Below are 12855 nucleotides of genomic sequence, written 5' to 3'. Positions count from 1 at the left end.
AAATTAGTTTTCAAAAAGAGAAAGAGAGCACGCGCCAGGAAGAAGAGAAAGGAAGCAGTTTCCGAACAGTCACAAAGGTTCTGGAGAGCTCTCTATGGAGTAAAACATTGGCCAGCAATGCAGAGAAGGCGAGGTGAGCGATCCTCAAGGACACGGGAACCAGAAGGGAAGAGGCCAGAATACTGGTCTCTTCCTCATTTCAGAGCCCAGCTTTCTTCTTTACCTGACCCAGACAGCTGCTCTGAGGGGGCTACAGGACAGTTCAGTTACCAGCTTCCAGAGCCATGTTTTGTTTTGTTTTTTAAGACTTTATTTATTCATGAGAGACAGAGAGAGAAAGAGAGATAGAGAGACAAAGAGAGGGACAGGGGCAGAGACACAGGCAGAGGGAGAAGCAGGCTCCATGCAGGGAGCCCAATGTGGCACTCGATCCTGGGACTCCAGGATCATGCCCTGAGCTGAAGGCAGATGCTTAACCACCGAGCCACCCAGGCGTCCTGCCATGGTTTCTTAGAAAGCAAAGTCGCAACCATGAAGCACTTAAACAGTCACCAAGAAAGTTCTTCCTCCATGCAAGCCAACAGAAGAAAAAATAAGACTCCCTCTCCTCCATGCCTACAACAGCTAGAGGTCTCAGCAATAACGTGTCCAGCATATAACTCAGAAGTGCACTTAGACTAGCCACATGTAGTGCAATCCTCCCTCCAAGGAAGACCTTTTCTGGAAATTTTTATTTCTGAGCCATGAATACAGATCTACTGCTTTCCACTGCCTAGATGGACACAGTGAGCATCTCACCTGTCTGTTCAGAGTGATGGCACTTGGCTGGCACTTAGTACAGATGCCGTTAGGCCACGGAAGGTGTCCCTCACACCCTGATTTAATCTTGCAACTGATGTTCTCCAGGGCAACAAATTTCCCCCTGAATAAGAAGAGGAAGTTAATTAATTAAACATTCCAACAGTGAAAAGTTTAGCAGGAGACTGGAAATCACATGTCAAACATCTTACACCTCCAGAACAGAGTTCTAAGAAGCTAAGCACATGGCAAGCAGCAGCTGGGAAAATGTGCTAAAAATTGCCATCATGGACTTCCGGCTTTGGCCCTGCACATGGAGGCTATGCAGAAATGCAGGACTATTTATTTCCCTATAAAAAATCTCTGTTTTCAATGTCTGTCACTAACACCCATGAAAATTTTCAAGAACACTATTAAATACCTAGTGACTGCCCTGTGCCACTGAGAGGAAACCAAGCTTGTTTTTAAGTTTCATTAACTCATTAGCAACCTCTACATCATGAGTCCAGCACTGACATATTTGTAAAAAAAAAAAAAAAAAACTCTGAATCACCTCATGTGGGTACCCCAGCTTATAGCTGAAATACAACCGCTCAGTGAGGCACCCAGGGCCCCACCCTGACATAGGGTGAGGGTGTATACATGCCCTCACCCTCTGCCACTTCCGCATTCACTCAATGGTCCAGTAACTCAATCTTGTCTTCACAGGCTGATAGGACGCTGGCCCACGGGCCCCTGAGAAGCAGTGACTGCTACCAGTCTGCATGTTAGCGAGAACTGCCAATGTGCCCCATGGGGTACCATGGCCTGGACCCAGACTGGTGAAAGGCTGACGGATTTCAGCACAATGAATCGCTACTCATTCCCTCATCCAGAAAGTCCCACGGCTTACCCCACTGACAGGCAAGGATGGGTTTCTGGTAAGATTTGTTTCCCGTGATCTAACTTTTTAAAAAAGCCATTTTAGGGTGTCAGCAGGTTGTCAGAGAAAAACTATAATCAGGCCAACATGACATTCTTCACAAAATGTTGCTGACTTGGGTTCAGCCACCAGCTCCTCCTGCTGCATTGATGGGAATTATAAAATCATGGTATCAAGTCCGTTACTTTCTGGAAAGGTGCACATATAGTCATAGAGTCAACAGAAAGGGATCACACAGGGAAGTACTTGACATGGTTTATAAAAAAAATGTTCTTAGCCCCTCTCCAGCCATTGTCACAGCCTGCACCCAGGGAGGTGCGAGATGGTCGCCCCACTGCGCACGTGGCCAAGCCTGCAAACAGTACCTGTTGAGGCACCATGAGGCCCACCCATGGACGGCACCATTGCTTCAGCTCCTGTGACGGCCATGAAGTCAAGCTGATAAAGAGGCAGGCTCCAGGGCAAAAGGCTGATGGGGGCCGTGGAATAACTGAGCCGAGAGAACCATGGAGTGGTGTGGTCTTTCCAAAAAAGCAGAGGATGAGTTCTGGCCACCATCACACCACATCTCATCCACCTTCACATACAACTAAGTTGCCAGAGCACTGCACACCTGCAGGAAGTCTGGGGATGTTCCCCAGGGGCCTCCACGGCGGCTGCTGCCAACATGGCATCTGCCCCACACTCTGAGCATGTGGACTATGACAGGGCGTCAGAGGCTCCACTCGTCTGTTTCTTTTCTAGAATCAGGGAAAAAGTCACGAACTCAAACGCTCTGTGCCCAGACCCCGATCTTTGCTGTTCTCATTCCTGTGCTCACAGGCTTTAAGCACACCTGCCAGATAGACAAAAAGAACTTGTGCACGCCCAAGCCACATTGGTACAGCCTAACTGCGCTCAGGTTGCTTACTTGTCGGCCCCCCCGGTCAGCTTTCGGATGTAGGCGTGGAAGGACATGTGCTTCACAGGAGGTTCGAGATGGTTCAGGTAGTCCTCGTCAAACGGCTGCCAAAACACACACAGTCAGTACGCTCACGCACCTGCTGGCGTCTCGAGGCACGGAGGGCGGGCAGCCGAGCTTCCGCTGCACGCGGGGAGAGACCAAGCCAGGACCCAGGGAGGGCAATGAGAGAGGTCGGGCACCTGGTTCTCACTCATCATTCTAGGTCAGAACCAAAGGTTTCTTTGTGTACCAGTTATCGTTCCAAGATTAAAATGAATCTCTATTAAATACAAAATGCTCTAGGTCAAGTAAATATTAGGAAAATTTAAAAAAAAAAAGCCCACGAGATGAAGAAGAGGCTCATGAAGAAAATCAGGTTGGCCTTGCTGCTGTAAATTCAGCATTAACCAGTTACCAGTCAGCATTATTATGGTAACTCTCAATCTCACCAGGACGCATCAGCAGGAGGATGTGAGACTCAGGGAAAAGTAAATCAAAACAATGACGAGCAAGGAAACCGCCAGCCCCAGCTTCGTGTCAGGTTTCAAAAGGATTGTCCAGGGAGCCCACGGTAAGTGCTGCCCCTCCATCACAGCAATACAAACGCTTCAGCCATTCATCATCCACCCAGAAGGTCACTCCCATAAATAAAGGCTCGTGCTCTTCAAGCCGCTCGCGTTAGTGGGACCATGAGGCCAGGGCAACAAACAGCTAAGGTCTTTTCCCCACTCCGACCTAGCGCCGGGATGCAAGGAAAGTACTGACAGGCTCTGGGAAGCGGCCCCTCCCACCAGCCCAGGCCTTATGCTTGCACAGACTCTCACCTCTAGTGGGACACAGTGGACACATTTCCCCAGAGGCCCATGTCGGCACCTAAGAGCACAGGGCAAGAGAAACACAGTAATTAGTATGCCTGCTTTCCTGTGACTGTCACCTCACATTTTTGACATTTAAATAGAGTATTTCCCTACCTGTGTCCATTGCTTTATTTTTATTTATTTTTTAGTAAACTCTACACCCAATGTGGGGCTTAATCTCACGAGCCTAAATAAAGAGTCGTGCGCTCTACTGACTGAGCCAGTCAGGCATCCCCTGTGGGAATTATTTTCACATAACATGGTACGTGAGTTTTTTTCTTTTTAAGATTTTATTTATTTATTCATGAGAGAGAGAGAGAGAGAGAGAGAGGCAGAGGCAGAGACAGAGGGAGAGGCAGGCTCCATGCAGGGAGCCTGACATGGGACTTGATCCCAGAACTCCAGGATAAGGCCCTGGGCTGAACCACTGAGCTGCCGGGCTGCCCAAGCATTTTTTATTTTAATAACTTAGTATTTATTTTCATTTGTGTTAGAAAAAAACTGCCCAGCACATCTCACTTGTGACTGTGTAGATATTAACTGCTGAAAATGACACTAAATAAAGTGAATGGACTTAAAATTGATTTTAATAGATGTTAAGTAAACACTAAGAATGTTGGGATGGGATATGGCAAAAAAAACTTCCCAGTGGGACAGAAGTCCAGTTTGGGAAATACTCATTTTGTGCACATTTAGGAAAAGCACGAAGATGCCTGGCTCTATGGGTTTTAGTGATTTCTGTCACTAAGAAAGACTAAAGCCCTAAAAGCTCCACACATACATGACAGCATAATGTGCTCAGGTAAGGAGGGCGGTGATGGCTGGTAGGAAACCCAAGTGGTGGTCCCTCTGGGCTCAACTGCATCCTTTGCTAAGTGGGGTCACAACTCCTGGACGCATGTGCATTCCACACTTCAGAGGAGAGATAGTCTGTGTCTCCTAACAGGGAGGCTCTTACAGCTGGCAGGCCAGAACACACGCACACATGCACAAGCACCCTCTAAAAGATTCCTAATGAACCCTCGAAGACACAGATCGTGGGGGGAGCTAACATGGGTTCCCTGGGAGGAAATGCAAATGAAAGGGGCATACGGGCTGATGGCGATGGCTGTGAAGTGGCTCCACGCCAACTGCAGCAGAGCACCATTTGGGGCTCTTCAATCTAAGACATACAAGTTGCTAATGCGGCACTTAGAGTCCCAATATCTCAATGTCAGCACCCCATCATGTTTATGGAGTGAGGCAGTTATAGAAGGCTCTAGTGCAGAGACAAAAAACCTTCAGTCAGATAATTTCACATCACTGATGTAAACTCAAGTGTATCTAACCGGTTTCTTTTTTTTTTTTAATTTTTTTAAAAATTTTTTTATTTATTTATGATAGTCATACACACACACACACACACAGAGAGAGAGAGAGAGAGAGAGAGAGGGGCAGAGACACAGGCAGAGGGAGAAGCAGGCTCCATGCACCGGGAGCCCGACGTGGGATTCGATCCCGGATCTCCAGGATCGCGCCCTGGGCCAAAGGCAGGCGCTAAACCGCTGCGCCACCCAGGGATCCCTCTAACCGGTTTCTTTAAAAAGAACTGCCGGTGCGCCTGGGTGGCTCAGTCAGTTAAGCATCCAACTCTTGATTTTGGCTCAGGTCATGATCTCAGGGTCGTGGGATCAAGGCCTGCATCCGGCTCTGCACTCAGTGAGGAATCTGCTTGAGATTCTTTTTTGTTTTTAAGATTTTATTTATTTATTCATGAGAGACAGAGAGAGAGAGAGAGAGAGAGAGAGAGAGGCAGAGACACAGGCAGAGGGAGAAGCAGGCTCCAGGCAGGGAGCCCGACACAGGACTCGATCCCGAGTCTCCAGGATCACGCCCTGGACTGAAGGCGGCGCTGAACTGCTGAGCCACCAGGGCTGCCCTCTGCTTGAGATTCTCTCTCCCTCTGCTCCTCCTCCCTCCACATGTTCTAAGATCAATAAATAAGTCTTTAAAAAATTTAAAAAAATTTTTAAAGTAAAAAGAACTGCAAAAAAATCAGAAATACAGAAACATACCCAGTGTAATTGTTTCATTAACCCTAGATGAACAGTAACTATTCAAGGGAGCAGTGTGCTCAGTGCATGAAGCACCAGTGAAAAGAATGGGAAGAACATGTATATGGCGCTGACATTTCTCGACTGAACCCAGCAAGATGACCTGAACGAGCACCTGCACCGGTTTGTGGCCAAGACCACCCCTTCCCCACTTCCCTGCTCTCGCCCTGACACGGCCGCACAGGCCTGACGTGCTACACGGCAGGAGCACCTCAGGAGCGCACTGCACTCAACACTTGGTTTCAGTTCCATCCCTCCTCTCAAATCTCTTAGCTCCAAACACTTGGAAACTTTTCAAGTACATGTGGAATATACTCTGAGATTCACACAAGAAAAAGCCTACAAAATAACCTGAAGTGAAATTTTATCTGAAAATAGATGGTCAAACTCAAAACTTGTGTTTCTTCAGTAGATACTCAAACAGGGCACGTTACAATCATCTCGCTTCCTGCCCACTCAAGTCAGCACAAGTGGGACCGGAACCCCACACACTCACAGCTGTGGATCGCGGCTTCTATAAATCTTCCCGTCCTGCTTGCTGAGGTACTGGTCGATCTCATCCTCCACCACGTTGGGAGCGCCGCAGGCCTTCAGCCCCGGCGGGGCCGACGTCTCCATTTCTGAGGAGGGTCCAGCAAGGCTCGAGGGAAACAGGAACAGCAGATCTCCGTGCCTGTCAGACAACAAACACAGGGCAGGGCCTGCCTTCCTTCCTCCCACAACCTTGGCTGCACAGAAGAGCTGCTCACATGTGAGAGTCTCTGACATCCAAGAAGCAAACACCAACTTCCCTAAAAGCTGAATAACGAGGCTTCTAATTTTAAGAGACCAGAATTCTCCCTCTGCATGTCTCCTACGCTCCCCAGCATTCGAAAGGTCTCAGTGGGTTCTCTGTAACCGCGACTCACTTTCTTTTACAATTGTAAGACTTCCATATGCCCGTTGGATTCCACACAGATGAGATACGGCCACAACATACACACTTGGCCTGAAGCAGGGTTCTCCCTGCTTCTCATTCTGGGCTTAGCTCCCACTTTTCCTTGTTCATTCCCTACCGTCTACTATTTAGCACCCCGACACTTCATCTACCTACTACACAGCCTTCCGCTTCTTTCTCTGCACTCCCACCCCCACACACGTGCACGCAGACATGTATGACGCTGCCTGACAAAAATGAAATTACCAAAGACATATGTTTTGCATTTGCTTTTCTCATTCAATCATACCTCACCCCAGATCCCTCCAAACACGGGGTCTGTGTCTAATCACTGCTTCTAATGGCAGCATAGTGCTCTGCAGCCAGCCCGACTCATCACAGTTGCCGGCACCCCCACACTGACAGGCACGTGCTCGACCATCACGTTCCTACCACCAAGAACTGCACCTGAGGAAAGGCCCAAAGACGGGCAACTGTGTGGTTTTACTTCTACAGGAGTGACCCTACTATAGACAGAGGGTTTTATTTGTGAAGTCACCGATGCGCTGCTATCCAAACAGGCCACACAATTCACAGTTCAAGCAGCAGTGTCTGATTTTCTACCATTTCCACGTGAGTCGTGCTCTCTCTTTTCTCACTCACACTGCTGACTCACTGAAGGACCTGGTTAGCACAGCCAGACCAACGAGACCCGAGGTGTGAGACGCTCCCACTTACAAGCGCTGGACAGAAGCAGCGTGGGCTGCACACACAGGGTCTGCAACACTAAAATCAACCCCAGTCTTCAAGGAAAAGCTGCAGCACTATCATTTGGTAAATACTTAGCTGCCACCAACAATATGCAAATGGAAGTGTGAAGAAGTAGCCTACCGCAGCCCTAACCTAACAAACTGAAAGAGGACAGGCAGCAGGCCTTGAGAGCAAACACCAAAGACACAGGACACTAAGAAGCATGGCTGCTGCTCTTCCATAGGTCTGTTCTCTCTTCCCCCCTCCATAATTAAGGGGTGATAAAATTGCCTAACTGTAACTAGAGACTTGTTTCTAGCAACAGACCAGATATTCCTAAACACCCTCGAGCTATAGAACCCTTGGCTCAGCTCCTCCATCAGTTCTAACAGATTTGCTCTAAAATGTACCACGGAGCTCTAACCTAAGTAAGGAACTCCTCGTGGCCCCAAACAGCCCACAGTACCCCAACAGGCATGGCAATACGACATTATCCTAAAGGACCCCTGAGCTTAGCATACACACTCGTTCTCCGGGCAATAGGATGCAAGTTCATGAGGCTGCCATCCCAAAGCAGGATGCTGAGCCTCAAACACCACATAAAGCCCGATGTCTCAACAGCTGGGAAGAATCAACAGCTGAAAATAGGAACCAAGGAGGAATCTTGTCTTCCTGCACCCACTACGCAGAAGGGAAACCAGTCCCCTCTGAAAGTCTGTAACCACAGGCCTGCTCTGCCATGCATTCGGGGTGGACTTAGGGATGCTGCTTGGCTCAGGAAGCCCAAAGACAGAAATTGACTAGAGGGAGTGCCAGGGCCACAGTGCCCCCTTGTGCCAACAGAAGCAAGTGCAAGTGTCCTCGCAGAAAAGTCACTGGCCTACAGCCCTCAGAGACTCCCCATGACCAAGTCTCATCAATTATGAGCTCTCAAAAAGGGGTCACGGGATGTATAAGAGAACCAAGCCACCACGCACAAGAGTGAGCAGACACAACAATAACAGAATTAAACAGCCAAGGACTTCAGATTTGGAACTGCAAGACATGGAACATAAAAGTCTCCAGAATGGGATCCCTGGGTGGCGCAGCGGTTTGGCGCCTGCCTTTGGCCCAGGGCGCGATCCTGGAGACCCGGGATCGAATCCCACATCGGGCTCCCGGTGCATGGAGCCTGCTTCTCCCTCCACCTGTGTCTCTGCCTCTCTCTCTCTCTCTCTCTGTGACTATCATAAAAAAAAAAAAAAAAAAAGTCTCCAGAATGTTCAACAGAAAGAGCACAAGCAACGAGAGGCTGCCGAAAGCAACAGGGGCTTCTGGGAAGCGAGTGGCAGTGGTCACAGATTGGGTAAATCTTCCCAAATACTCTTCGTATAGCCAAGCCAAACAACCGAGAGACAGCTCTGACAACAGTGCCGCCCTGATTCCACCTGGGGGAGACAGACCACGGATACCCTGAGACCCAAGAGGGAAGCATTATGCTTGTGACAGGCCGAGGCAGAGCCCCCGAGGAGCCCAGTGGTCCTCAGCGAAAGCCAGGGGGCAGTGTGAGAGCATCGCAGCCCCCATGAGCACCTGGAGCGAATAGCTAGGTTTGAAATCAAATCATGTATTTTAAAAGCAAAAAATACAATCACTTAAAAAATAAAGCCAATTGGAGAGAAGTGATTTATTTTTTTTTAAAGATTTATTTATTTACTTATTCATGAGAGAGGCAGAGACACAGGCAGAGGGAGAAGCAGGCTCCTTGCGGGAGCCCCATGGGGGACTTGGTGTAGGATCCTGGGATCACACCCTGAGCCAAAGGCAGACGCTCCACCGCTGAGCCACCTGGGCATCCAGAGAGAAGTGATATTTAAAGAGATAATGGCCACAAATTTTCCAGACCTGATCTCCAGGTACAGGAAACACAACATCCATCAGGTAGGATTAAACAAACAAACCAGGAATCTACACCTGGATGCACCAGACACAATCTGTAGGATCCCAACAGAAACAGAAGAACCTAAAAGCAGCCAGAGGGGGAAAAACATCACCTGCATGCAAACAGAATACAGCAGACTGAACTGCAATCACAGAAGCCAGAAGCAGTGGAGAGAAACCGACATCAAGCTCAAGGACGAGAAATCACTCCCTCCCACAGACAGGCTTCAGGGAAGACAGCCATCGCCCTCAGGTTTAGACCCTGGTCTAAAGCTGGTCAGTAGGTATTATGACTCTCACTGGAAAGATACTCTCAAGGGTAACTCAGAAAGACATCCCCTCTAAGTGCCCCCCTTCCATGGGATGGCTGATCTGTCTCACCCCTCTGGGGTCCCACCCCGCTGGGACAGCACTAGTATGGCCACACTACAGCCTCATGGCTTTCTCTCAAAGGTGTCTACAGCCTCCTCTGCTTATATCTGCTATCAAAACAGTTCCAAAGCACAGAGCTATCATCTTCCGCATGCTTGCCATGTGCAGGCGCCCTGCAACCTTGTGAAAGCGGCACTGCTACCTGCTTGCAGACAAGGGTGGTGGGGCCCCCTAAGGTGAAGCGACTGCCCCAGGCTCAGCACCACTGACTGGTGGAGCAGGGACACAAACCACGTAACGTTCACGAGAAATGATTCTCAAGATGCCAAAAATCTTTACAAGCTACCTCACTATGTGGGGTGTAAACGACATCAATGACAATGAAAAGTTTTAGGTAATTACAGGGACAGGCGAGTGACAGGTGCCCAACGAATACTCGCTGAGGAACAAATGGATGAATGCTATATAATTGCATTTTTTTTCCTCGATGTACTTACCTGTGAAACTAAAAATGATCATACAAATTGTCAAAATATCTTAATATTCTGACAGGTAAACAGACATATGGCCAACTGCCAGCAAAGCCCCACCCAATCACCCAGCAGTGGCCACAGCAGCCCCACGCTCTGCAGTCCAGACAGGAGTGCTCCGAGCTTGCTACTAAGGGCTAAAATCACTGACACGAGAGCAGGTGTGTCCAGACAGGTTGGACAAGAGACCGCAAACTTCTGTAAAGAGCCAAATGGCAAATACTCTCGGCTTTGCAGGCAATACTGTCTATGTCACAATCGCTCAGGTCTACCCTTGCGGCACGAGCACACACAAACAAACAATGTGGTCGGGCTCCAGCTAAGCTACAAGAACCAGGCAGCGGCCGCAGGAAAAGGTCTTTAAGTCTTAGAAATGCCACTGACATGACTGACCACCTCAGAGGAGCTCAAGGGGGTCACACCACCAAGAAATACAGTGTGGGAGATGGCCGTTCCTACCCAGCAAGCCGTCCCAAGGCAGAACGGCACAGAGCCCCGTTCAAGGTCCCTCCATGCAGAGGGAGCTGAGTGTGCAGCTACACACACCCCCTGAACCCATAACTCTCTCCTCGGTGACACACGTCACAGTCTGCGAGTCAGTCAGCTCAGACAAGAGGAGCAGCACACTATGATTGCTGGATTGCTGACTACCTCTTAAGAAACACGGTGGCATCAGCGGGCGGGTGGGGGGAGGAAGTCAGCAGACCCCCACGGTCATTCCCCCTCCCCTTGTCCCTCCATAGTACTTACTGGATTTTGAGCAGACTGAGGGATTTGGTGGACGATGCTGTTATCTCTCCAGTCTTGTTTCTATTGATGTAAACTGAGAAGCCATTATTTTGGAAGCCAAACTCCTTTGCGACCTAAGACAAGACCCAAACAACAGAGATTTAAAAAAATATTTGAGTATCACTACTCTGGCCACATATTAGAACAATACTCACTAAATTTAGCAACTACTCAGAAACCAAATTTCTCTCGTGATTTTGCTCTCCTGTGAGAAAATGTGTACTGTCCACATAGATGTCAAGTAAAATGAGCAAAGTGTCCAAAGAGGAGCAAAGCTCTGTGTAAATGGTAAGACTAAGGGATCCCTGGGTGGCTCAGTGGTTTGGCACCGGCCTTTGGCTCAGGATCCTGGAGACCCGGGATCGAGTCTCTCATCAGGCTCCCTGCACGGAGCCTGCTTCTCCCTCCACCTGTGTCTCTGCCTCTCTGTGTGTCTCTCATGAACAAATAAATAAAATCTTTAAAAAAATAATGGGGATCCCTGGGTGGCGCAGCGGTTTGGCGCCTGTCTTTGGCCCAGGGTGCGATCCTGGAGACCCGGGATCAAATCCCACATCGGGTTCCTGGTACATGGGGCCTGCTTCTCCCTCTGCCTGTGTCTCTGCCTCTCTCTCTCTCTCTCTCTCTCTCTCTCTCTCTGTGACTATCATAAATAAATTTTTAAAAAATTAAAAAAAATAAAAAATAAAAAAATAATGGTAAGACTAAAGGACACATTTAAGAATTTGAGGCAAGCAAAAGACACGGCTATAGCTATATCTGGAAAGTTTAATTTCTACTTTTGAAATCAATTGTAAAAACCTAATTCCTTTTTTAAAAAATATTTTATTGGGATCCCTGGGTGGCTCAGCTGTTTGGCACCTGCCTTTGGCCCAGGGCGTGATCCTGGAGTCCCAGGATCGAGTCCCATGTCGGGCTCCCGGCATGGAGCCTGCTTCTCCCTCCTCCTGTGTCTCTGCACCTCTCTGTCTCTCTCTATGTCTATCATAAATCAATAAATAAATCTTAAAAAATAAAATAAAATAAAATAAAATAAAATAAAATAATAAAAAAGATTTTATTTATTTATTCACGAGACACAGAAAGACAGAGGCAGAGACACAGGCAGAGGGAGAAGCAGGATCCATGCAGGGAACCCAATGCAGGACGCAATCCCGGAGCTCCAGGATTACACTCTGAGCTGAAGGCAGGCGCTCAACTGCTGAGCCACCCAGGTGTCCCGTGAAAACCCAATTCCAACTTCGAAACCTAAGAAAAGAAAAACAGAAGTGAAGAATGGTGCCACCAAGTCAGTCCCAACGAGTACCAGCGCCAGGTACTATACCAGGTGCTCAGAACACTCACTTGCTCACTCCACAAACAGTAAGCAGTCCCCTGTGCCACCTCCACTCTGGTGCTCAGAACACAACAGTCAATAAAAACAGTCAAGATTCCTCCACCCAGGACCTCAGCATCAGGTAGGGGAGAGAAAGCTACCAGATGAGAACCACAGGCAAAAGTCAGCTGTAAGCAAGAGAGAAAGAGAGAAGCATGGGAGAGGCCACTCTGGACAGGACAGAGAAAGCTTCTGAGGAGGAGACTAAGGCTGCTACTCATCCAGCTGAGAAAGAATAGTGCAGTCAAGAGAGCAAGCACAAAGGCCAAGGGGCAAGAAGGAGTTGGGAAGAGAGAGGCCAATAAGGCCAGAGCCCAGCAGGCAGGCAGGAAACTATAAGAGAGGAGAACGACGAGCTAGACGGGGCCGGCATGCAGGACCACGCAGATTGCGGAGTCTGCATTCCAGCCCAGGAGCCCTGGAAGCCACAGGAGCTGACGGCAGAGAGTGGCCAAACCACGAGGCTTCCTTCTCATCCACATGCTCAGCTGAAGGTGGGAAGATGAGACAGGAGTCAGCTGTCCAGCCTAGAGGAGACGGTCTCAGCCAACCAGGACAGCAGAGGTGGAAGGAGGAGCACACCTGGCTAT

The 12855-nt window shown here is 48.8% G+C and overlaps 1 protein-coding gene across 1 annotated transcript in view; it reads right to left on the bottom strand.

The window, feature by feature from the left end:
* The window catches only part of NPLOC4 (NPL4 homolog, ubiquitin recognition factor), a 65739-nt gene that overhangs the window by 38108 nt on the left and 14776 nt on the right, over positions 1-12855 (bottom strand). The window contains exons 3-7 of the mRNA XM_072746226.1: positions 10852-10964; positions 6110-6286; positions 3488-3536; positions 2631-2725; positions 799-922 (exon numbers count right to left, since the gene is read on the bottom strand). Coding sequence (XP_072602327.1) covers positions 799-922; positions 2631-2725; positions 3488-3536; positions 6110-6286; positions 10852-10964 — 558 coding nt within the window. The remainder of the gene's footprint in view (positions 1-798; positions 923-2630; positions 2726-3487; positions 3537-6109; positions 6287-10851; positions 10965-12855) is intronic.

This window comes from Vulpes vulpes, chromosome 2 (genome assembly GCF_048418805.1).
Source record: "Vulpes vulpes isolate BD-2025 chromosome 2, VulVul3, whole genome shotgun sequence".
NCBI lineage: Eukaryota > Metazoa > Chordata > Mammalia > Carnivora > Canidae > Vulpes > Vulpes vulpes.
Note: the sequence above shows the minus strand (reverse complement) of the source record. Positions and strands in the feature narration are given on the sequence as shown.